General features: G+C 41.6%; 1 protein-coding gene across 2 annotated transcripts in view; it reads right to left on the bottom strand.

The window, feature by feature from the left end:
• The window catches only part of PALS1 (protein associated with LIN7 1, MAGUK p55 family member), a 134,065-nt gene that overhangs the window by 22,088 nt on the left and 84,966 nt on the right, over positions 1-27,011 (bottom strand). For both annotated transcript variants that reach the window (XM_054026938.1, XM_054026939.1), the window contains exons 4-10: positions 23,533-23,610; positions 20,564-20,710; positions 19,597-19,758; positions 14,645-14,722; positions 8,664-8,847; positions 6,936-7,007; positions 1,740-1,811 (exon numbers count right to left, since the gene is read on the bottom strand). In XM_054026938.1, coding sequence (XP_053882913.1) covers positions 1,740-1,811; positions 6,936-7,007; positions 8,664-8,847; positions 14,645-14,722; positions 19,597-19,758; positions 20,564-20,710; positions 23,533-23,610 — 793 coding nt within the window. The remainder of the gene's footprint in view (positions 1-1,739; positions 1,812-6,935; positions 7,008-8,663; positions 8,848-14,644; positions 14,723-19,596; positions 19,759-20,563; positions 20,711-23,532; positions 23,611-27,011) is intronic.

Genomic DNA, 27,011 nt, shown 5'->3' with positions numbered 1-27,011 from the left:
AAACAAAACAAAACTCATGAGAAACATTATTTAAAACAGACAACCAGATACATACATGACTGATGTTATTACTACATGACAAAGACAAAGTGGGTGAGATACTATTTTATTGAACCAACTCTCACAGACCTCTTCTTCAGGTGTGGAAAAGGTAACCAGAGTGTCAGAGCTAAATAGAAGATGGGACAGATTGTTAAGCGTAAGGGGTTAACACATTGCAGGAGATCACTTAAAATGAAACAAGAAACCCATGGATCATCACACTTACTTCCACAGATCCATTAACCATCCCAAATACAAGGAGGAATCTTCTCTACAACCAGGCACTAAGATACTACAGAATATGCTCAAGAGAAACTGCTTCAGTACAGGAAAACAAACAAATCCCACACAAGTCTACTCCATATGGGGTATCATCAAACAATTACAACTCATACCCCCAGCCTTTCTAAGCTCATCATCAGAAGCAAGTTTTCCACAGACCAGGATACACTAACTCAAGGAGCATCAGACCCTGTCAGACCAACAGATGCAAAACCTGCAGACCTATTTCTATGGTTACGATGATTAATACCCCCCACAACACACCTTTCAAGATCTATGGGTCCTAATATGCCAATCACAACATGCGGTGTACCTCATCAGTGCATCAAATGCCCCAGCAACAACTATCTATCCTCTCAAATAAACTCTCACAGAAATATGCTAAAAAGACAAACATCCTATTACCTGTGAGTGAAAACTTTTCACAAAGCAATCACTCCATCTCCGATCTCTCAGTCCTTGTCTCCAAGAAAACCTACAAAACCCCTTCAAAAGAGGAGGCTGGGAATTTGAATTCACAACTCTACTAGACACTAAATATCATGGACTCAATGGAGACACTGTTTTTATGGCTCACTACAACAATTTTTAATCTACTAACTCATTTGTCCTATGACTGCAGAGATGTTAATTGCCCACTTCATTTTAAGTGGTCTCTGTGGCATTCAAAAGCTTCTCTTTTCCACCAACACAAGTTGGTCCAATAAAAGATACTACCTCACCCATCTTGTCTCTCTCATATCCTGGTACCAACATGGGTACAACAACATTACTACTATATGGCAGTATTAACTGCAGTGTGAGCCTGACACACAATGTAAGGAGCTTAGGGAAACCCATCTCTCTTCCCTTCTCGCTGTGCACTTCTCACTCTTGAGTCCCTCTGACCGGTATATCAGCCTTGTGGCTGAGAATTGGAGAGATCTTATTGCCTCTGTTTATTTTTCCAGGATTGCGCTATTCAGCAATAAAATACATTCCTCTTTCTGTCAGAAGAAAGTGTTCTGCCAGGCCCTATTGGCATGGGTTTGGGGAACAAATCTGCTGATATGTTTATAAATTAGGTTTCTAACAAAGAAATAGTAATTCAGCAATTATTTCTTGGCATTTATATTTATAACCAAAATTCAATTTTTTATCAGACTTTGTCATACATCTAATTTGCATTTATCATGAATCCCAAAGGTACTTTTGTACATAGAACTCCACTGGAAAGAACTTTCTGGGGACACTGTTTTAGTCTCGTATTGAATATGCATACAACATTCAATAAGAAATAGCAGGGACAAGCTTTATGTAGCACATAATAAGAAATGGGTTTGTCATTGTTATAGCAAGGTAAAGAATGTTCAGCCATTTTAACTAGATAATTCTAAAACTGGCATACAGTTCACAGCAGGGTTATTACTACTTACCGTCATTTTTATTGGCATTGTACAAAACTTTTTTCCGTTTCTTTTTATTTTTCTTTGCACACCAGAGTTTTCCTGAAAGTCAAATTAAAAATCACTAGAATCAGAAACGCTTGTACATAAAAACAAAGCTTCTTTTTTCTGTCTGTGTACTTAAAGATGGTAGGATACATTTTGTCTTTCTACATATTTTACCTGTATTTTAAGTAAATTAAGAAATATAAGTTTCTATAGATTATAGATATGTAGTATTAGATTAATCTAACTCCTACAACACGATATCAAGAGCCTCCTGCATTGCTCAGACTCATAACCTGAGATCATCTAACTCTTCTTGCTCTCTTACCCAATACATCCAGTACATAAAATACTCCTACTTTTTCTTCCACATTTCCAAGGGCCATCCTTTCTGTTAGGGCTTTACTGTTAAAAACTCTTGACCATACATACACTCTTATTTTGTGTCTTGACTATTATAAACTCTTACTCTCTGACTGCCTTAATATCCCTTATCTCCCTGCGAGTTCATACAAGACAGTTGATAAGAACCTCCTCTTTGTTGCTTTGACCAGACTTTATCCACCCGTGTCTAGTTAAGGTGGTCTCAGAGTACACAGATCTTTAGAAGTTTTCTTCTAACCCACCTCTGTCACTATTTTAGCAACTGAGGGGTGGTGGATGAAATTCCTCTCAGAGAGAACGAGAGGCTCATCTCCTGCAGTTCTTGAATTACTCCAATGAGATCTGCATGTGCTATGAGAACACCATTTGAGTATTAACAAGTTCCTACACAAACTTCTTGCCTACATTAAGAATTTCAGAGAATTATCCCATCTGTGCTAGATCAAGAGGTGGAAGAATTTCCTAAAATTCTGTATGTAGACAAGGCTCCAGAGTCCCTGTGACAATCAGAGTCCAGACACTCCAAGGAGAGAACAGAAGATTTAAACCCCAAAAATGAGCAGTTGAACCAACTGACTGCATACTGTATTATGGTACTGTAAAAGCGTATCGAGTAAGGTCTTTTATGAAACCGTGTCATGTTCTGAACTTAATGCTCATTAGGACATATCTACAAATTGTGGTTATGAATCTACATATTTAGGTACATAGAAAAATGCATTCATGACCTGTACGACAACTTCAACTATATCCAGGGCCGGCCTTAGTGAAAATAGCACCCTGGGCACACTTGTATTTTGTGGATCCACATCCATCATCCCTGGCTCCCACAGGCTCCCCCCTTCCATCACCTCTGGGCCCCACTGCCTCCCCCAGTATTTAATTTGAATTGAAAGAGATGACAGAGATCAGCCCTGGCCCAATTTAAGCAGTGGCAGGACAGCCTGATACCGGTGGGTGCTGGCCGGGTGCCCAGCTCTAATAGCAACGCCACTGTCAGCAGCAACGTAGAATTAAGGGTGGCATCTTGCAAGAGCCCATGGCCTTCCTGCAGCCCTCTGGCCACTCCTGGCTCACCAGGGCACCATTTCAGATTTTAGAGGGTGGGAGGAAACTTTAACCGTGATTCCAGCAACTACTTAGGCATCTAACAACTCTAGCTTTTTTTTTTTTTTTTTTTTATAGATAACTTAGGAGTTAGATATAATGCTCCTGTCAGCTAACTGCTATATAAAAGAAAAAAAAAAAGATAAACTCCAATTAAAGCCACATTTAAAGTTCACATGTAAAAGATCAGGAAATAATATAGCAAAATATTCCCAATCCCAAGCCTTGAGGTATCAGTTCTGGAGCTTTCACACATCAGAAACCCATGGTTGATACTTCGTACACTATATTTCGTAAAGATAAATAAAAAGAAATAAAATCTGCTTACTTTCTCAAACAGACACACACTGTGTTACTGCCATTATCTACTCTATTTTAGTCAGTTTTTCATTCCACTAAAAAACATACTTAATTTTAACATACGTGATTAAGGTCCCCCCCACCACTTTTATTAAGAAAGGGAATTTGTTTTTCTAATGATTTTGGCATTTATGTTTACTGATCATAATAATGTACATGACTCACCAGCACTTGACTCCATCATTGCTATTGGTATCACAGTCGGAACTGCATTTACTTTCATGCAAATTTTAAGTTATTTTACAGATACAACTAAAAATATAATTTGAAAATAAGCAACCTTCATCTGCCCAGTATCTAAAGTTATGTGTTTAGCTTATGTTTTTTAAACTGGCACTGTTAGTACAAGCTAAATTTACATTATAGAAGGATACTATTATTTGATTGTACCACTTTAAATAATGAATGACAAAGCACAATATGATAATAAAAGTAATAATGATAATTACTCCAGCCAGGACAGGTTAGGCATTTTAGAACTCATTACTCAAAGAATTAAATGTAAAGATGAGAGAAATAAAATTATGAAATGCACACACCAGTCAAAAAACTGAAAGAATAGCACTCTAATCCTTAACTTTGAAAGAATAAAATTACGGAGACTACGTGCATTGCAGGAAATACCAAGAAGTAATAACAATACAAAATATATGTGTGTGTGTGTGTGAATCACACACACACACACACACACACACACAGTCTCACTCCTAAGCCATCTCACTCCTGAGCCCTGTCCCCTCCCCCGCCTCCACTCTGTGGAGATGGGGTACATGGGCAAGGGTGGGGAGGACACTCTGACATCAGCATCCCCCCTCTCCCCATCAGACAGGAAAGCTCCCAGGAGCAGCTGGTCAGGGCTGGCTCCAAGGCAGGGAGGAGCACAACAGCAGAGCAGTGGGGGGAGAGGAGGAGGAGATGCCCCTGCTCCAAAGGTGCCCTGCTTATAACGGCACCCCAGGTTTTCACCACATTGGCCTGCAGGGTCAGCCTGTGACCAGGGCACTCAGGGCAATCGCCCAGGGCAGTGTACTGAAGGAGGCACCTTTGATACCTCCCACCTGACCTGACCTGCCGATCAAGAGCCACCTGGACTTAGGGAGGCAGCCAGCCAGCCAGGGTGGGGGGAGAGAGAGAGAGACATTACTGGAGAGGGCAGCCCCAAGCTGCAGCTTGACTAGACAGTCAGTCAGGTAACTCCTCCGGTGAGGCAGCAGAGGTGGGTTTCAAGGGCTCCCCACTCTCCCTGGACAGAGGGTTCCCTGTGTTAGAAGCCATGGCGAGTGGGGCTGCGCTTGAAGAAGCTCCTGATCGGAGCTCTGGGATGGGTGGCTGAGGTTGAGCAGAGGGGGAGGGGAAGGGATGTGTGCGCCAGCAGCTTGCCTGTGTCCCAGATGGGGGCTTGGAACAGCCTCCCTGCTATCTAGGTTGTGGTGGGGGTGGGCCTGCTGTACTAACATCCCCTAAGAGCCTGCCCCACTTGTCCAGAAAAGGGCTTGCTCTTTCCACCAGCACTGTCAGCAGGAGCACACACTTAGCTCTGCACAGGTGAGCACCAGGCTAACCAAGGGCACTACAGCCTGCTCCCATCCCAGCCCATTGCATGCCCCCCTCTGCAGGGAAGCAGGGTCACATACCACCACCCCCCTCCCCCAGTTTTCTGCCAGGGTTTGCCTGATGAGCCTTCTCCCTCTCCCCTGTGGAGAGGCAAACAAATAGCTGGAAGCTATAGGGAGGGGCTGCTGCTTCAGCTCTGCAAGGAGAGGTAGTAGAGGAACAGCTGCTTTCCCACAGGGGAACTGAGGGTAAGGGGGAGGCTGCCTGGGAAGGGGGAGGAGTGACTTAAGCTGTTGGGGGGGTGCAGGGGGACCTTTAAATTGTGTCCCCTTTCCTAGTCAGCAGGTAAGGGTCCTCCTTGCTCCCCTGGCTCAGAAGCTTCACTCGCTTGGTTCCAGGCAGGTGCACAGGAGATAAATGGGTGAGAGATCAGCTCCCCCCTGTGCCTCCCCCGCATCTGAACAGAAGGGGGAATGGGGGCAACAGTGGATAAGGGAGTAGCATGCAAACTCATTGCGCGCTTTGCCCTGTCTCAGAGATGTTCCCAACACAGTAGTTCTGTAGTTTTAATGGCATATTAACCATTAAGTAGGTGGTGCCTGCCTGCCTGCTGTGACTTCCTTGAAACCCATCTCCCTTTCTTTCAATTTCTGATAGCCTGAGGGTGGGGATAGGTACTCCTGAGGTCATTCTGTGCCAAAAAATAATTTGTCAAATAAATGTGGAGGCTCCAGCATGGCAGTGGGGAGCACAGGCCACTGGCTGCACAGAGGTGGGAAATCACTATGCAGCTCCTCCCCCCTCATTCCCCCCAGGAAACGAATTCAGTGGTGAGGCTGCACCCACTCCAACACAGCACAAGGACTGAGCCTGCTCCAGAATCACCCCACGGCCCTGCCCCTCCATGTGGGCAGGCAGGCTCAGCAACGCAGGATCCAAGTGTGGAGGGGCTTAGCGTGGGGGTATCCAGGTGTGGGGCAATCTGGCTGCAGGAAGCTCAGTGGGGGATCTGGGTGCAAGGGGGACCTGGATTCACAGGGGCTTGTTGGGGGGTTCTAGGTCCAATGGTAATGGGACTCTGCAGGGGGGTTCAGGTGAAGGTGGTTGGGGCTCAGTGGGGGGGAGGAAGAGAACTACAAGGATTACAATTCTGCCACTCTCTTCTGAGTTGTTAATAAGTCAGTCGATACTGGAAAAGAAATATAGGGTCTGCAATTGCACTAATTTTCAAAGTTGTTAGAGTGTTTTTTTTTTCCAAAAAGAAATACTGCCAGTTCATGGGTCTAATTTCACATCCCACATATTCTCTCAACTGTTTAAAAGGTGTGGGCTAAAACAATTAAAGTCTACCCCATATCTCCCAGAAACAAATGGGTTGAAAGATTTAATGGGACACTCAAATTCATGCTAACAGTGTATGTACATAGAAAGGCAGGGGACTGGGACATGCTATTGCATTACCTATTGTTTGTTTCCCTCTTCAATTTCTTATACAGAAGAAAGGTCAGAGGGCCCACTAGATCTGGTCAGATTCATGGGAAGGGAACAATGACCCAGAAGGGCAACCTGTAATTGAACTGGTATCTAAGTTCAGGGCAAAGTTAAAATCCATTATGGAGCTGGTAGAGCATAACATTGAAAGAAGCCACGCTATACAAAAAAGCGTGCATGTGAAAAAACATGTGAAAGGGCCTTTGATACCAAAACATCAGAGACACCACTTGAATTAACATTGGTACAACAGTTCAGAAATTTTCTTTAGAATATATATCCAACCTGATTTCTCTGGCTCCTTGTCTTCTTCTATGGTTTGCTTCATTGCTTCTCTTTGCTGTTGAAAGCTCTTTCCTTAATGTACAAAAAAGGTACATAAAAGCAGTTGGCATTGGGAAACAATGCCTATTTCCTTTGACAAGCGAGATGTCAATTTTCTTTAACTAATTTCTCAGAATTACACAACTACATTATCATACTTCTCAATCTGCTATGGCCCAAGTGATACACACTGTGTGACAAAGATCCAAAATGAGGGACAATGTGTCATACATGAAACTTAAATCTATGGAATTCATTCTTTTAGGGTAAATAACTTTCTATAATCTCAGTTCCATTACTACAGTTAATGTATATAATTTTAAACAATGAAAGTAAGGAGATGGTGAATTTGTGTGGAACGTAGGTAATTGACTAAAGTGTAATCCTTCAAAATAAGGGATATTTGGACAGGGACTGGACGATCCAATACGATTTTTCCATCTTTAACGTCTATGATTCTTAAATGGAAGGAGTCAGCTCTTTGAGAAGTACCATGCAAACACTTATAAAAGGAGAAAGTTATTTAGAAAACTGTCATTCACTGTAGCGCAGTGGTTCTCAAACTTTTGTACTGGTGACCCCTTTCACATAGCAAGCCTCTGAGTGTGACCCCCCGCACCCCCCATAAATTAAAAACACTTTTTTATATGTTTAACACCATTATAAATGCTGGAGGCAAAGCGGGGCTTGGGAGGCTGACAGCTCACGACCCCCCCAGGTAATAGACTTACGACGCCTGAGGGGTCCCAACCCCCAGTTTGAAACCCCCTGCTGTAACGTTCCCAACATATACCTCTCAAGGAAGAGGAGTGTATCCTTAGTATCACTCTGAGCAATTCTGTTTTGAAGAGCGATTATAGAAAAATGGCATTGTTTCTCAATGATTTTCATATTAAATATGCTCAGTTTGCAAGTAAAAAATGTGTTTTGTGTTTTTTTCCCCAAATAAATTCCAGCCCTGCAAAATCAGCCTGGACTTAAAGACTCAAACTGGGTTCCTTTTCATCTCATGCAAACATCACAAAGTAATGAAGTTACCCTTGTGAAACACCTGTCTTCAAAATTATTTCTTGTTCACCATATTGCTGCCAATTGCTTTGCATTGCAACGGTGTAACAGATAAGATCTTAATAAATAACTCTCTTGCTGATGCTCCACAATGGAAGGTGAACACTGGTTCCAAAGATTGAAAATCCAATTAATCTGAGGCTTCCAGCAGTCTGAAAGAGGAATTTCTCTATCTACTGCTCTCTGTATTTACTGACCCAAAATTTGCTTTCTCAGAGTGCGGAAGAGTAAACTGGGGTTAAAGTGCAAGTGTTGCTGTAGCAGACACCAGAGGAAATTTGAACTCAAAGGGAAAAAAGAAAAAACTGGTGGAATGATCAGGTCTAATCTGTGATTGGCAGACATACCAGTGGATGCCTATCTATGAGAAAATTAACACCTGCTTGCTAAGAAATAGGTAACTATTTTTGAACCTGTAAATTAATTTCTATATCATAAAACCATCATAGTGGTTCTCTCTGCTCAAAATAAATTCAAGCAACAGATGGACATTTAACCAGCCAAACTCCAGGATATAAAAGTCTCTTTTAAGACTTTTTCACTTGCTGTAGTGGCTTGTATTCCAAACAATGGCACCTCAAAACTTCTGCACATCTGTGTTTTGGTTACATTGCACTGTACCTGGGATAAGACCTGCCAAAGGCTGATTGTCTTCATCTCCATCTCGGTAGGCCTGCCACCAGTTTGGATCTTCTTGGCTGATCACATGGAGTATATCTCCCTTTTGAAAAGACAGACCTAACTCTCGGCAAGGTACATAAGGATCATCAGAAGGATCATAGTCAAAATGTGCTTTCACGTGCATCTAGGAAACAAGAGATATAAAAATAAAAGGGAAAAAATATTTAGTAATTCCATGTCCCCTAAAACATTTAGGATTCATGTCCCCTAAAACATTCTCTCCCTTTGGCTGTGAGACAAGAAAAAAAAAATTGTGACAAGTTGCAATTTCAATATTTGAGTCAGTCTCTTGTATGCCGGTATGGACGGCACTACTAATGTATCTATAATGATAGGGAAAATAAAACTACCAATTTGGGGGAAGTTTAGAAACTGAAAATGAAGGCATAAAAATCCTTTCATACAAATGACTATGCACCTAAAACACTGAGGTGAAATAATTCAATCCAGTTAATGGAGACACACGTAGGGGTTTTGGTAGCACTTTTAAATGCAAATTCCTAATTTTGCTACTTAATTTTGGCTAAAAGGGAAGACTACTTATCTGTAGTTCTACTTCTCTGAAGACATCATTACACTGGACTCCGATTCCTGTGTTAGCACTTCTTATCACAAAGCCTATACAACTCCCTTAGCTCAGATTTTTTTCTCTGACCAGATACTGATTTAATTCCTTGAGATCCTGGAAGGGTCAGGGTCCTCTTGGCTTTTTTGCTTATCAGGAAGTACTTAGAATAAAATCCATTTCCTTTTTCACGACGTGGCACAAATTAATGACGGTCTTTGCCAGGAGGGACTGGATTTCCTGAAGCATTTTTCCCCGATACTTAGAAGACAGAGATCATTCTTGGGCACTGACAACCTGGAAGTATTCCTGAAAGCCTAATTTAGTTGCTTCACCGAACTGAACTTGCACCATATGTCCAAGGTGGCCAGGGACGACTAGGTGTAAAAAGCTTTTAAGTTTGCTCCTAGCAGGGATATCCTGGCAGGATACTGAAAGTAGCACATAGGGTACACATTCTGGAACCCTACAGCTTTTGCTGCTTGTTGGAACTGGGCTTAGAACCAGTCAACTTCTGCAGCTGATGAGGTGACCACCCTGGAGTTGGGATCCTTTGAAATCAGTTGTAGATGGCTTATAAAAAGAGAAACTTTTCCTTTGCATCTTTTAAATGAGGGCCACGAGGGATACGACACAGGCCCAGGACACTAGTGTGTATGTTATTTAACCTCTCTGTAAAGAGGCTTGCATCTGCTCCCCAAACAGGTTCTCTTTGGCATATAGCAGGTCCTTGAATTTCTTCTGCTGCAAATTAGATGTCTGCAGCCAAGCTGAAGGAATCCATTCAGAGTAGCAGCCTTTGCAGCCATACCCTGCATTAAAGGGTGCTCACACCTAACATAAGGCAAAGTCTACACCCTAATGGATAATTTCTCTGAGTTCCTGGTAATTCTCTTTGGAGGAAAATCAACCAGGGCAAAGGCCTTCTACAGCTGCCACTGGCCACACGGGCCTGGTTGAGCCAGGTGCATCAGCCACATAAGGAATATATGATAAGGTGAAGAAGGCTAAAGCATGGATGAGTAAAATCCAGGATACCCAAGGTGGCAGAGAAATTAAGCGTGCTGAAAAGGTGTGCCAAGAATAAGTGTACCAAATCACTAACATTACAGCAACCGAACATCGAGGCCCTCTAAGTGGACAGCCCGAAGCACTGGAAAATGTACTGCATCACAAAGCTAGGTGTCACAGAGCACAAAACCCAGGTGTCAGCCAAATTAATAAGGAATTTAGCTAACAAGTATAATAGATATGCCTGTTCTTATAATAGCCACACAAGACTAATCACAGCAGGGAGTTTCTTCTCTAGGAGTGGTCAAGAAGGAACTGGCCTAGGCAGAGGTATATGTAGTTTGTCATGGGTAGTGCATGACAGACTACATATCTGTAGGGCCAAAAATTACTGTGCTAAGGGAATTCTGTTAGCTTTCTGCTAAGGAGCTCTAAACTTGTGAAAAGGCTAGATCCTGCCCACAGACAAGGCAAAACTCCCCACTAAGACAGCTGAAGGGAGTGGTACAAGAGGCACACATTTTTGCTTTCCCCACCATGCTGCATTCTATATAGGTAAAGAGGGGTTTCAACTGCTACAATATCTTTGGGAAGGAAGGAATCTATTCCCTTTGCCAAAAAGGAGGTAATTCTGGAATACAATTTGAGAATGTGTAGCCAAATTAGTTCCTTAAATAGGAAAAAAGTCTTTTAAAAAGCTCTGAAGACAGGAAGGCCTGGAACCATGCACCCATTTCTGTGAAGGCAAAAATGAAACTAGTGGGCTCGTCAGAGGAGGGACATAGTCACTGGCAGGAAGGTTGATTGGTCTGACCCTGTCTCCAAGCTGCAAACAGTTTGAAAGTCCACTGTGATAGACTATGGACTTTAGTATGATGAAAAGCATGCCTCTATCTATATTAATGAAGGGAGTTTACCAAAGTAATATTAGTCAGTTATGTGTGGCAAAACAAAACAAAAATCTCACTTCACACTGCAGCTGCAGCAGCATCCATCTTCCATTATACAACTGTTTTTTACTACGTAAAATTTTAAATAAGAATTATAGTCACAGAATACACGCAGTAGTTCCATACATGGTGAAAAGGTTGGTGAGAAGAACTGAGAACACACACTCCTTTTACAGAATGTGAAAATGCAGTCAATCGCCTATTTTTATGAAGGTAAAGAAAATCCTTAGAGGCAGTATTGTATGTGCAGTGGAACCTGCTTATAGTCAAATAATGTTTTTGGGGAAGAGATCACTTCATTAGTAGCAGAGTTTTATTACTGTCTGAATTACAGTTTTCAACACAATGATGACTATATGCAAGAAAAAAAATGGATTATAAATTATAAAGCCAGAGGGGACCACTGTAATCATTTAGTTTCCTGCATACCACAGGACTTCTGTAAATTAATTCCTTTTTGAAAAATATCCAACTTGATTTAAAGATTGCCAGTGATGGAGAATCCACCACAATCCTTGGTAAATTGTTCCTACAGTTGATAAGTATTAAAATTTTTTTTACCTTATTTCCAGTCTGAATTTGTCTAGCCCCAACTTCTAGCCATTGTATCTTATTATATTTTTCTCTGCTAGATTGAACAACCCATTACCAAATTTTTGTTCCCCCTGCTGGTACTTACAACATATGATTAAGTCACCCCTTAACCTTCTCTTTGTAAAGCTAAATAGATTGAGCTCACTGAGTCTCTCACTATCAGTTTATAGCATGTTTTCCAATCCTTTAGTAATTTTTGTGGCTCTTCTCTAAACCCTCTCCAGTTTATCAACATCCTCCTTAAATTGTGGACATAATAGTCCAGTAGTGGTCACATCAGTGCCAAATTTACAGATCATTGATCATTTATTTATGATTTCACAAGCTCTCTCTGTTTTTTTTTTTTTTTTTTTAAAAGAACACTTTTATTCTTTGTCATTTTTCTGCTCAGCCCCCAGAAAGATGTTTTACTAATATTTTGGAAATTTAAACTGGATTAAGGTGATAATTATAGATCTCAGGTTACTTTTACTGACCTTCAATGACAGCAAAAAAAATCTACAGGCACATAAAAAGAGTAGTGAATGCAGTATTAACTATTCTGATTGGTCAGCGTCAAATGACCAAAATTCCTTGTAACTAGATTTGTGTTTCATTATAAAAATAGTACAACTCCATAGGAATGCATTAAAGATAACAGATTTCATTTTTACTGAATTATAAATGAGGTTTCATTATAAGTGACACTTGCTTAGCAGTCTCACACCATGTTATTGCAATTTAAAGGTTTTGTTCATCTTTGAATAAATGTTGCATAACGCCTTATGTATGCTGCTATAGTCCAAGTTAAAGATAACTCAAGACACCATTAGCTAGAGACAGACATTTTAGAAAGATCTTCAATTTTCTGCCCTTTTTTTTTCTTCAGATAAGTTTTGCAAGTTAAGGCACAACCCACCACTTTTTAATTCCACCCCCTATAGGGTTACCATATTTCAACAATCAAAAAGGTGGACGGTGGGAGCCCCTCCCTAGCCCTGCCCCTCCCACTTCCCGCCCCCTGACTGCCCCCCTCAGAACTCCTTGTCCCCTGACTGCCCTCTCCTGGGACCCCCCCATCCTAACTGCCCCCCTAGGACTCCACCCCCTACCTGTCCTCTGACTGCCCAAAACCTTATCCACACCCCCGCCCCCTGACAGACTCCCTCCCCAGAACTCCTGACCCATCTAAACCCCCTGCTCCCTGACCCCTGACTGCTCCGATCCCTTTCCCCACCCCTGACCCCTGACAACCCCCCCCCAGAACTCCAGACCCATCCAACCCTCCCCCTGCTCCCTGTCTCTTGACTTCCCCCTCCAGAACCCCCCTGCCCCCTTACTGTGCCGCTCAGAACAGCGTGTTGGGCTCCACGCAGAGCCCGACACGCTGACACGCTCCCCCACGGAGCGCATAGCCTGGTTCTCGCCCTCGCAGAGTGCTGCGGAGCAGCACGCTGGGCAGCAGGGGAGGGGGAGCAAGGGGAGGAGCTCCAGACTGCTGGAGGCCCGATGCGAATGGCCGGCGATCTGCGAATGCGAGGGGGAGGTGGAGGGGGGGAGAGAGAGAAGGGGAGTGATCTGAAGCTGCAGGGGAGAAGAGGGGGGAAGCGGAGGAGGGGCTCTGGCTGCCAGAGCCCCGTGCAAGTGGCTCGATCTGGCAGGCTGCCCTGCCAGCCGTGCCGCGCTCTGTATGGGGGGAATCTGGACATTGACAAATTTCCCCCGGACGCTATTTTTAAACTCAAAAAGCCGGACATGTCCGGGAGAATCCAGACGAATGGTAACCCTAACCCCTATCTGTAATGGACAAATGGATATTCTCAAAAGAAAAAAAAAAAAAAAGATCTAGAACTTCAGAAAATTTCAGAAGAACAAGCATTTCTAGATTTAGCATTTCTTACTTGTACATATTTAGTGACTGACAGTAAGCAATGCTATATAGGGTACGTCAACATTTGCAGCAGCATGTAGAGTACAGGCACTGGACGCCCAGCTAGCACAGGTATTAACAGCGGTGAAGATGGTGAGACACTGCTTAGGTGAGTAGAGTACAGACATGCCAGAACTCTAGTGTATATAGCCTGCATAGCTCTCTACATGCCCAAGCAGGGCCTCCCATGTCTGCACTATTTTTAGCAGTGTAGGGTCTTGCTGCCTCCCTGTTGCAGTAAAAGATTCCAGCATCAGGGAGCTGCTGGAGCCTTTCCCTGCCTCAGTGAAAGACTCCACTGCCTCCTCCCACTAAAAGTCTTTCATTGTGGTGTGTAGTTACATATACTCTATATGTCGCTGCAAGCATAGACAAGGCCCATAAACTGAGCACAAATGATCACATTTTGATGGAATTCTCAAGGCCAATGGTTCTCAACCTTTCTAGATTACTATACCACTTTCAGGAGTCTGATTTGTCTTGCGTACCCGCAAGTTTCACCTCACTTAAAAACTACTTACTTACAAAATCAGACATAAAAATACAAAAAAGTGTTACAGTGCACTTATTTACTGAAAAATTACTTACTTTTTCATTCTGTCTGTATGAAATTTTAGTTTGTACTGACTTCGCTAGTGCTTTTTATGTATCCTGTTATAAAACTAGGCAAATATCTAGATGAGTTGATGTATTCCCTGGAAGATCTCCGTGTACACGGACCCCTGCTTGAGAACCACTGCCCTAGGCAGTCACCTGTGATTATTTTCAGCAGTGTTACTCAAATCTTTGAGGTCTAAATCAATTTCTTTTGTTTCATCCTGTAAAATGACCCACCACCTTTGTAAGCACTGAGTGAAAACCAATGGTTGTAAGATTAACAAATTTCACTTACAACTGTCTCCTTGGCAGGAGGCGGCTTGCTCTGTTGACTGGGTATCAGCACAAATGTCAGAGTGCCATGCATGTCAGCCTGTAACAAAAAACAAGACTCCAGTAATCTACAGCATAAATACCTGACTGATAGTTTGAATTAGGGATTCCAATAAATAACATTTACTGTTTTCAAAGTGCAATACAAATTCCAAGAAAATCCAGGCCCTATAATCAAATGCATCATTATGTGGGTTAAGATTTATAATGATCCCAATATACATGCATTACTACAGAAAAGTGACATAGTAAGAAAGACTAAAGAGCTTGAGGCTGATCTTGTTCAATATCTTCATTAATGATCTGGAGGATGGCGTAGACTGCACTCTCAATAAGTTTGCAGATGACACTGAACTGGGAGGAGTGGTAGATACGCTGGAAGGTAGGGATAGGATACAGAGGGACCTAGACAAATTAGAGGATTGGACCAAAAGAAATCTGATGAGGTTCAATAAGGAAAAGTGCAGAGTCCTGCACTTGGGACGGAAGAATCCTCTGCACTGCTACAGACTAGGGACCGAATGGCTAGGCAGCAGTTCCGCAGAAAAGGACCTAGGGGTTACAGTGGACGAGAAACTGGATATGAGTCGACAGTATGCCCTTGTTGCCAAGAAGGCTAATGGCATTTTGGGCTGTATAAGTAGGCGCATTGCCAGCAGATCGAGGGACGTGATCATTCCCCTCTATTAGACATTGGTGAGGCCTCATCTGGAGTACTGTGTCCAGTTTTGGGCCCCACACTACAAGAAGGATATGGAAAAATTGGAAAGAGTCCAGCGGAGGGCAACAAAAATGATTAGGGGGCTGCAACACATGACTTAGGAGGAGAGGCTGAGGGAACTGGGATTATTTAGTCTGCAGAAGAGAAGAATGAGGGGGGGATTTGATAGCTGCTTTCAACTACCTGAAAGGGGGCTCCAAAGAGGATGGATCTAGACTGTTCTCAGTGGTACCAGATGACAGAACAAGGAGTAATGGTCTCAAGTTGCAGTGGGGGAGGTTTAGGTTGGATATTAGGAAAAACTTTTTCACTAGAAGGGTGGTGAAGCACTGGAATGGGTTACCTAAGGAGTTGGTGGAATCTCCTTCCTCAGGAGTTTTTAAGGTCAGGCTTGACAAAGCCCTGGCTGGGATGATTTAGTTGGGAATTGGTCCTGCTTTGAGCAGGGGGTTGGACTAGATGACCTCCTGAGGTCCCTTCCAACCCTGATATTCTATGATCTCCAGATGATGGAAGCCTAGAAAGCTTGGTTGTGCATACAAATTATTTTCTCTATACAACTTTATTGAGAAAAAGATGGGGGAATTAGAGAACTACAAGGATTACAATTCTGCCACTCTCTTCCAAGTTAATAAGTCAGTCGATACTGGAAAAGAAATATAGGAGCTAAAACAAAGATGAAAATGTTCATGGTGAACTCAAATTTCTTTTAGTTATAAAACAGTGTTTCTAATTATAAGTGTAAAGAGAATGCTTGCTTATACTGAAACATTACCAAAAGGTACTGTGACAGACCCAGACCAGTGGGGTACAGGAGTCTGGTAGAGGGCAAATATACTGGTCACTGGATGAGTAGTTTTCTGTTTCCTGAGTGACCAGAGCAGTGGCTGCACTAGAGTAATCAGGAACCTGCTAGAATCAGTTAAGGCAGGCAGGCTAATTAGGACACCTGGAGCCAATTAAGAAGAAGCTGCTAGAATCAATTAAGGCAGACTAATCAGGGCACCTGGGTTTTAAAAGGAGCTCACTTCAGTTTGTGGTGCAAGTGTGAGGAGCTGGGAGCAAGAGGTGCAAGGAGCTGAGAGTGAGAGGGTGTGCTGCTGGAGGACTGAGGAGCACAAGCATTATCAGACACCAGGAGGAAGGTCCTGTGGTGAGAATAAGGAAGGTATTTGGAGGAGGCCATGGGAAGTAGCCCAGGGAGTTGTAGCTGTCATGCAGCGGTTACAGGAGGCACTCTAGACAGCTGCAGTCCACAGGGCCCTGGGCTGGAACCCGGAGTAGAGGGCGGGCCCGGGTTCCCCCCAAACCTCCCAATTGACCTGGACTGTGGGTTCTTCCAGAGGGGAAGGTCTCTGAGCTGTTCCCCAACCCACATGGTGAATCTCTGAGGCAAGGAAATCTGCCAATAAGCGCAGGACCCACCAAGATAGAGGAGGAACTTTGTCACAGTACATAAATTTATTTTCTTCACCTGTCAAGGCATAAAACCATCATCCATAGAAATTATATCACTAACAGCTAAAATATTTAATTGTTAAACACTGATACTGTGCTCAGTCCTATAAAGAAAGTCAGCAAAGTCCTTGTCCTAAAGAGCTTACAGTCCCAATCCTGTAAAGACTTACATATACACTTCAATTTACATACCACATAGTTCTACTGACTGACAAGTCAACTCACAGTGCTTAAAATAAACAGTGTGTGTAAATCATTGCGACAATGCGGTTCTTAGGACTTGATTTACACAGTGTAGCAAGCACTACACCCAGTTATGTTTGCACAATCAGGTCTTATGAAAGTAATGCATGGAGTGTGTGCAGATCATTTATACAGAAAAAGTTCAGCTGACCCTTCCATGCGACTTAGAGCCAGGAATTCCTGAATTCTATCCTAAATTACATTGATTTGTTGTATGGCCTTTTGTAAAATGAGGATAATAAATTTATCTTCTGTAAATGTTGCATGGATTAGCTGCTGAATGATTGTAAAGTTAGAGTTGAAAAAACACCAGAAAGTTATTATAAATAAAACTATGTTAAAAGGTTTCAAAGTCAAGCACTCAAAAGTTAAGAAATCCTAGCATTAAGGTTGCCCATGTAACCCTAACTCGAGTCCCTTGTGTGTATAACAATATTATATAGTCTTTAGTTACACAATACTACATTCAATCTTCCATTCTATGACTCCACCTAGTAGGAGCTATGTGAGTATGGAGTAAGTTCTTCGCAGACAATCTTCAGAACACAATATTGCCAAAGTCTTATAAACCTCTATTAAGCACGTACAAACTGATTTTTCAGAGGCTTATAACTTGCATAACTTTGGATGGAATTTGCAGGGAGGACAAATGATGTCCCTCGCTTGAGTTCCACCCCCAACAAATTTCAAGTCCCTGCTACAAAAGTATGGATGTTTAAGAGCTTTTGAATCAAATGGTTGTAAGATTTTTCTTTAAACTTGGACAAATGTACTCTTCTCTAAATTCTCTCTCAAAGAGCTGAACAGTTTTAGCTGAAACTTTCGGAAAAAAAAGATTCAGGTAGAGGCAGACAAGATTCAGGCTGAAAGTTACAGCCTAAACAGTTTAAGTTATAAGCAATTTATAACAGGGATTTACAATGGACACTGTTAGGCAATCTTAACTATAGACACCAGTTACCAGCTCCATCTATAACTGAAGCAGTCTTTTCTTGTAGGGAAAGCTAGAATCCTTCACTCTGCTATTGGCAGATGTGATGATTTTGGAGTTCTGTCTATATACCTTATGAAATGATATTATGAAATGTATCACCAAATTGCTGTATCAAGGAATGCCTCTGTATGTGTATCCACCATGAACTGGCAAGATTGTGCCATGTCTTCTCCAGACCAGGGACAATGGGGAATATTTAATGTTAATGACGTTGCTTTGAAACACACAGGAAGTTGGAGCAGGAGGAAGAAAAAGAACAGTTGGACCAAGGTCACAGGAGGCGAGATCAGGAAATAAGTATTCATGTTTCAGGAACCCAAGCCATGTCCTACAGCAGATGGATTTGATAGTTCTGAACCCTACTCAAATGATGCCCTGGGATGGTGAGGAAACCGCACCTACAACAGGGCTTTTGACAGAGTAAACACAACCCAACCCAGAAGGCTCAAAATCTTTGGTGGGATTCTGGGAGAGGGTGTGTTCACATTTCAGGAGAATCTGATGGGCCACTATTCATTCAGGGGGATAGGCAGCCAGACAATGGGTTCCAGCTCTCAGGAGGGGGTCCAGACAGAAGTTCTGTGCTCTGAGAATGTGCTTAAGGACCACACACAATGGGGCATGGCTGGGCTCCATTTAGGCTCCAGAGGCTTGAAGTACCTAGGGCCCTGGTTTTGGGTCCCTTCACAGCAGTCTAATGAATGGCTGAGAGGGGCACATTTGATCGGCTTCTGTGCCAATATGCAAATAACTTCTAAGTGGACTTTTAATTTATCCCAGGTTACTAATGCGATTATCCTCCAATTTCAAAAATCTTTTCAGCTGCCATATTAATAAAAGTGATACTGAACATTTTTACCACCTTGAATGAAGTTAAGAAGCTACCCATCAGCTTCAAAATCACACTTCCATCTAATTGATCTACTGAATTTTCTCACATCGTTACAAGACACTCCTGATATTACTGTGACAAAGAAATTAGAAATATCATTGCTGACAAAGATTGGAACAAAATTATCCTTGAAGGAAGGAAGGAAACAAAAGACTGGTCTTAATCAGATCTAGCATGGCATGCTATCACACTCCTTCAAATCTGCTGCTTGGAGGCAGAACCATTTGAGGCTGAAGTGGGTAATGTTGAAGAGAAAGACCACAGACTCCTCTGATGTAGGTGAGACTGATTTACTGAGTGCTTGGACTTCTGAGAATAGAAGCCTAATGAAGATGACCATCGAGATCTGGAGACTCTGAAGGACTACTTTCTTCAGACAACTATTTTCATACCTCTTAAAACACTGCTTTGTCTGACTTGCCAACAAAAGACCAGATGTGAAAAAATTCTCTAGGTCTAACAATGTTATAAAAAACAAATACATTTCTTAATTAAAGTTAGCAACTAATTAAAATTTTAATTATGATGTTTGGATCCAACTTAAAAAAAAAAAAAAAAGAGTGGCAACTTTAAGATTCTTGGAGGGGAGGAAGGGGGCGCACTTACCAGCAAGTCAAAAACTTCATTAACATCTTTTCCACGAATCTCAATGCCATTAATTTCCAGAACTTCATCCCCTTCATGTAATAACCCACTCTTCTCTGCAGCACCCCCTTTCACTATTCGACTAATGATGACAGAATCCATTTCATTGCGCACTGTAGCACCCTATACAATTGCAAATAGTTTATCTGAATTTAAAACAAATATGAAACTCATGGATATATACTGCATATATTTTAAATCAGTGGATAAAATTTCATATACTACAAATGAAAAACAAACTTAGATGAACACATCTAAAGCTTTGACTTAAAAATAGATTTTCAGTTCATAAAGCAGAAAGAGGAACTTCTAATCTGCTCAACAGTGATTGAATTTGAGTTATACATTATGACTGAAATTTTTTAAACAACTTTTTTCCAAATATGTTTATATAGAACAAGAAAAACAGAACATGACAAAGGTAAAAAATGCAGTTGTTGGCACAGCAAGGATTAAAACTCAGTTTCAGCAAATCCTGAGATACTGCCTTCTTTAGGAAGGCCTTCTTTCAATCCCATTAACTTTTCAACAGATATACTACTGACTTTGCTCTAAATGGCAGCAATTTAGGTTTCCATATTAGAATAAATTAATATAGCCTCAGTATAAGAAATTTGCATCACCCATAAACATTTGTTATTTCATGAACCAAAATTACTATTAGCTCTAAGTTTAAACTGCATATCCATGATAAAATTCCAAAACATTAATAATGACCTGAAAAAGGGGGGAAAAAAGTTTTTGTGTGTCCTACTTCACCTATGAAGAGAACACCTCTCTCAATAATAATAATTAAAAAAAAGTTTGAACACTACTATTAGGACAACTTTCCCCACAAGGGAGTCTGGAAGAATAAAAGTAAATTGGACAGTCCTAGCCTCATTTTCTTCCAGAGCAAGGGATCTGCTGTCAAAGTAACAATACTTACCAATGGAATATCTCGTGCCTTCTCAATGCGAACTATTTTCACTGTCTCCCCTCCATACAGGCCAAAGTTCTCATAAACCTTTTCATTTGTCACTGGCTCTGGCTGCATTTCTTGCTCTGCAACCTTATCATGAGCTAATAAAAGTGCCTAGTGTTAAACAAAACAGACAATGCAGTTTAAGGAAATCATGCTTTTCATACCTACATGAAGCACAACAGAAATTCACTAATTTGTACTAAGGAGGATACCCATTGCAAGTTAGAAAATTGTGCAAATTATCTAGTAAACGAATTAAAAAATCCTAAAGATGATCCATCACAATAGCATGGTTAAGTTTTAATTATACTAATTCATAGTGAGAGCCAGATATATTCCACAGCTGCAGAATTCACCCTTGCTACGAAAGTGTACTTCAGAATCTTAGTTTTTAAAAAAGCTAATATTCTAGCCCTTATGATTAAGAACATAAAAAGGGCCATACTGGGTCAGACCAATAGTCAATCTAGCCCAGTATCCTGTCTTCTGACAGTGGCCAATGTCAGGTGCTTCAGAGAGAATGAACAGAGCAGTGATTCACCCCCTATTGCCCATTCCCAGCTTCTGGAAAACAGGCTATGGACATTTCAGAGTATGGTTTTGCATCCCTGTCCATCCTTGCTAATAGCCACTGATGGACCTATCCTCCATTAACTTATCTAGCTCTCTTTTGAACTCTGTTAATATAGTCTTGGCCTTCACAACACCTTCGGGCAAAGAGTTCCACAGGTTAACTGTGTATTGTGTGAAGAAATACTTCCTTTTGTTTGTTTTAAACCTGCTGCCTATTAATTTTATTTGGTGACCCCTAGTTCTTATGTTATGAGAAGGAGTAAATAACACTTCCTTATTTACTTTCTCCACACCAGCCATGATTTTATAGACCTCTATCATATCCCCCCTAGTTGTCTCTTTTCCAAGCTGAAAAGTCCCAGTGTTATTAATCTCTCCTCATATGGAAGCTGTTCCATACCCCTAATAATTTTTGTTGCCCTTTTCTGAACCTTTTCCAATATATCTTTTTTTGAGATGGGGCAATCACATCTGCACAGAGTGTTCAATATATAGGCATACCATGGATTTATATAGAGGCAATGTGATATTTTCTGTCTTACTATCTATCCCTTTCCTAATAATTCCCAACATTGTTAGCTTTTTTGACTGCCGCTGCACATTGAGTGGATGTTTTCAGATAACTATCCATGATGACACCAAGTTCTCTTTGAGTGGTAACAGCTAATTTATAAGTATAGTTGGGATTATGTTTTCCGTGCATTACTTTGCATTTATCTATACTGAATTTCATCTGCCATTTTGTTGCCCGGTCACTCAGTTTTGTGAGATGATTGCAATGATAACCTGGAAAACATGAAGTGAATGTAAACTAATCTTGTGCTGTCCTCCTGAGTTTGCTGACAGTCTGAATCAATGGCTCTGAGGGGTCTCAATACCCCATTTTACTTCATATGTTAACTTTGAACCTAAAGATGACAATATTGTCAATCTGTAGCTTACTGAACATACGCTGATAACATAAAATAAACTGATTTTGTCATTAGAACTAACACTTGAATTCATTTTCATATATAATTAAATACAAAACCTCCAATTTTAACGTTTGAAGCTGTCACTGTATTTTGATTATTTCCATTAAAGCACTGCAAAGATTAGGGACTCTGCCACAAAATGTAAGTGCAGCTTGTCAGAGTAAACTTGGCCTTGTTCAGCGTATACTATTAAATATATATTTTTAAAAAATGTAATGAAGTTTTAATAAAAAGGGACCTCACTGTAGCACTCTACTATTAAATCTTTGCCAAGACGTGCAGTAGAAGCTGTTTTACTTATAAATTGCAAGCAATGCACATTAATCACATTCTTCTGTAATGGACAACTGTAAATTTCACTAGTCAATTCTTGTTTGTACAGTAGTGATATATACTGGAATTTATTCCTTTTGTTTCAGACTCCCCCACACTCCCAGCACACTTTTTTACAGGGGGGGGGGGGAGTTGGGAAGGAAAAGGAACACTTTCCCAATAAGACCACCCCACTCCACAGTCTCCAAGCTCCAGCAGTCAGCCCAAAGGAACAGCAAAGATTCCCCCAAAACAGCCAGACGCGGCAGAGAACCATTACACTCAGCCAGGGCCCCCTATTCAGTTAATACTTCCATAGCACCTCAATGCCACCAATAGCAGCAACCCCTCCTCTCCCCCTTTTTTTTTTTTAAATCCATCTGAACTCTAGACATTATTTTGCATTTGATGAATGCCTGTTGGCCTTTAACTTATCTTAGCTGCTTCCCATCACAGGCCCTCTGCTGCCAGTCTCACTCTCCCTCCACATAAGCCTTTATCTTCCTGTTCATTTTGTATGCCATACTTTTTTCCCTTCCCTTGTTTTTTTGTAATTTTGGACAGTAAACTGTATGGGGCAAAATTCTGTCTTCCTATGTGTTTATACAGTGCCTAGCACCATGGAGCCCCAATGCTGATTGAGTTTTTGGGCAACAATGCAGAGGGAAATAATACTGTATTATATACCCACGCACCCAGCGCAGCTTCACTCTTCCAATGGTTATGTTTAAAGTCAATCTTCTGCTTTGTGCATAAACACTGAAGGTTGGCTTACTAGGTATGCAACTAAATACACCTGAAGACTGGTGGGTGGCACTGAACCCCAAGTGTGCATTTCATTTTAATAGCAAATTTCATTAGCAGGAAGTTAGAATTTTGTCCCCCATGAAACACAAGTTTTCGTTTTTCAATCACATGGAGATTTTCCATATATATTAGGAACACTCAGTTTTTAGCCTTAAGAAACAAGTTTCAAACCAGTGTTTTTAAGGTGTTTGCAAGAAATAAAACACAAAAACATTTTTAAAATCTACATGATGTAGATTGCACAGTACCACCTTTGTCTAATTTTACCTGAATGTGAGGGGCATTCAGCAAAGCACTAAGCTCCTGCCCATCTTTCTGGTGACTGGGTTTCAAAACACACTGTACCTAAAAGAGACCAAACAGTGAAAATCTGCTTTGCACATTGGGCTAATTTAGCTCTGACTTAAGGTTTCTTTCTTAAAGATAACTAAATGAAACTAGCTATTTTACTGAGAGAAACAAAGCAAATCTGTACATTTGTTACTCTGCCTCAATATATTTATACAAAACTCTTAAGAAATAAGACATTTATGCAATGAGAATACATGAACTATTCGAATATGTCAAATCAGAACAGTGCCTCTCTATCTAGGCTGTTATCCAGTCACATTAGAGTGACAAGAGCAGAGATTACTGATGGACTAGGCTACAATAGGGAATGAATAAAAGATTAAGATCTGTAAAAGGAGGGTAGTCATTAATAAAAAAAAAGTACACATGCCCACAAAAGGTGGCCTATTTACCAAACAGTAGCATACAGTTACAGACATGTCTAAGGTGTCCATCTGGGTGACTCATGAGTTACAGAAAATTCCAGATTATTAATTTATTAAACTGCTTAGATTCCTTTTCCCTAGGAGTGGAAAACGGTCTTACTTTGTTCAAACTGCTGTTTCTACCGGCAGCAGAAAAACAATGGTTCAACAGACCAGGTCAAAACCTTCCCTCAGACCCTGACAGAGTCATCAGACTTCCTCATCTGGCTCTGAAAAATCCCTGTTGACAGGGAGGGCTGCCCTTTTCTTCTCCAACTCAGGATGTCAAAAAGCTTACGAGATTTACTTGGGAAAGCTGTCAAAAGAATATGTAAATCTCATGCCATCTTGACTACCAGGTCCTGACCTGCCATTGCTCAGAGGGAAAGACAAAGCAGTAAGGATGCCCTTATCTGGTGAGGAAACTGAAGGGGGTTCCATCCATGGCCCTTATTCCTAGTCTCATCCTCTTCTGAGAACATAAAAATATATGGGTTCAGAAGCACTGATGACCTTGAAAAGTCAGGTGAAAGTGACTGAAATGTCATTGCAAGAACCTTCCCCCTTTTAGGATCAAGAGACTGCTCTCTTCCAACTTTTGGGATATTCTTTCATCCTCCACTCTTGCTGATGACTTATCAGAAGGCGGTGGTAGAGGGTCTGATACCCAGAAGCGCTAAGAAAAAGGATTGGTCCAGCGAAACAACTGAAGGTCCCAGGAAGTTCCAGTGCAAAGTTTGATTATGAAGAGCACCTGCAGCAGTGCTAGGAGGTCCTCTCTCATATCTGGTCCCATGGTAAGGGCCACATGGCTATGCCCTTGGAGCTTTGATCAGCCTTGTTGTTTAAAGTCACCAAGTAGTTAATCCTCCATGGTAGTGAGAGGCAGAGCTGAGCTAAGCAGGGATACTTGGTATAAAAAGTAATTTGTTAGGTGTACATGAGAGCCGCTAACAGAGTTACCTAATAGGAGAATTTCAGAGAGAGTTTAGACAGGGCATGAAAGAGGCTTTCCTTCCAGGTTCAGCTCCGTGTGATTTCAAGATGGCCAGCAATGGAACAGTAGTGGTGACCTGCCATGGATGTGCCATGTTTTCTTTCCTGCCTGAAGCCAGAAGAGATTTCCTGTGCATGAAGTTCAGGTTGGTGGCTGCGCTGGAGGAAAAGATTACTGGATTGGAGAGGCAAGTAGAGGTACTACTGAGAATCAGAGAAGGTGAGTTCCTAGATAGCAAGGATCAGGGAACATCTGTGCCCCAGGTTCAAGGAAGAAAGGAGCTGGCCACCAACAATCAAAAAGGAAGAGGAAGTCAGAGGAGGCCTTGTTCTTAATCGCCAGAGACAAGAGGTCAGGGTGGCATTCCAACATCTAGAGAAAGGTGCGAGTGGCCAGGGTGTGGATTTTCGTTTATTGCCCGTGACCTGTCCATGACTTTTACCAAAAATACCCATGACTAAATCATAGCCTTACTTATGTAATATGAAAATGCACACCTCCTATTTTAAATAAGATTACATTAATATGGAAGTTAAGATTAAAACTGAGTTGCTGGTTCTATTAGAAATAGGACCCTACCAAATTCACAGTCCATTTTGGTCAATTTCACAATCATAGGATTTTAAAAATTGTGAAATTTCAGATTTAAATAGCTGAAATTATGAAATTTACAGTGTTGTAATTGTAGGGGTCCTGACCCAAAAAGGAGTTGTGGGGGAGTCACAAGGTTATTGTAGGTGGGGTTGCGGTACTGCTGTCCTTTTGCGCTGCTGCCATCAGAGCTGGGTGGCCGCAGCGTGGCAGCTGCTGGCCAGGAGCCCAGCTCTGAAAGCAGAACTGCCGCCAGCAGCACGGAAGTAAGGATGGCATGGTATGTTGTTGCCACTTTTACTTGTGCATTGCTGTCTTCAGAACTGGGTCCTTGGTCAGCAGCCACCACTGTCTGGCCTCCAGCTCTGAAGGCAGCAGCGGAGAAGTAAGGGTTGCATGGTCTGGTATTGCCACTCTTGCTTCTGCACTGCTGATGGCGGGGCGCTGCCTTCAGAGCTGGGCATCTAGCCAACAGACATGGCTCTCTAGCTGCCCAGCTCTGAAGGCAGAGCAGAAGTAAGGGTGGCAATACTGCAACTCCTTAATATAATCTTGGGGACCCCCCGCCCCGTAACTCCTTTTGGGGTCAGGACCCCCAATTTGAGAAATGTTGGTCTCCCCTGTAAAATTTGTATAGTATCGGATAAAAGCACACAAAAGACCAGATTTCACAGTCTGTTATAAACTGTTCTTCAGCATTCGAAAGGTTGAGTCTCAAAATATGGTATGTAATTTGGCATGCATGTTCATGGCTCTGCTGTAGCTATTTGAGCTAAAATTAGATATTTTGGTATTGTTTTACATTTTCAAATTAATACTTTTATAAACAGAACTAAATCTTTTTGGTAGAATTAATATTTTTTAATATGGCAGACTTTTTGCAAAGCATTTATGGGGTAGACGAATAATGTGACAGATGGTGTGGATTTATTAACTACAAAACTAAGCCACTGCAACAAAGAGGCATAGATGTATATAATTGTAGGTAGTTCTTTGTATTAGGTATTTTTTGGTTTTATATAAATTCCTTAGATTTAGAGGAGATGTCAGATCCAACTCTTATGATGGATTTGATGACAAAGAGACATGATTTCAAGAGGTGCACCTTTTGCCTCACCAAATCTCCAGCCTCTGACAAGCATTCAGAATGTCATCTGCCACTGCTGAGACACACTTGGCAAGGAATTGATCTGTGTATCTCTAAAAGGGTTGACAGATGAGGCTGCCGAGTTTCTTAATGCAAAAAACTTGATCAGGCAAGGAAAAAGGGGGGACCTCAAACAAGTACTGGCTCTGTGAAGTTGTTTGGGTGCAAAAATCTGTCGAGTCAAAACAGATGGAGAGGGTTTGCTTCTGGAGAATACATCCTATAAAGAGGCTTCCTCATGGCAACAGACTCTTAA

The sequence above is a fragment of the Malaclemys terrapin genome, chromosome 4 (genome assembly GCF_027887155.1).
Source record: "Malaclemys terrapin pileata isolate rMalTer1 chromosome 4, rMalTer1.hap1, whole genome shotgun sequence".
In the NCBI taxonomy this organism is placed as follows: domain Eukaryota; kingdom Metazoa; phylum Chordata; order Testudines; family Emydidae; genus Malaclemys; species Malaclemys terrapin.
The sequence above is the reverse complement of the archived record's forward strand: the minus strand, read 5'-3'. Positions and strand labels throughout refer to the sequence as shown.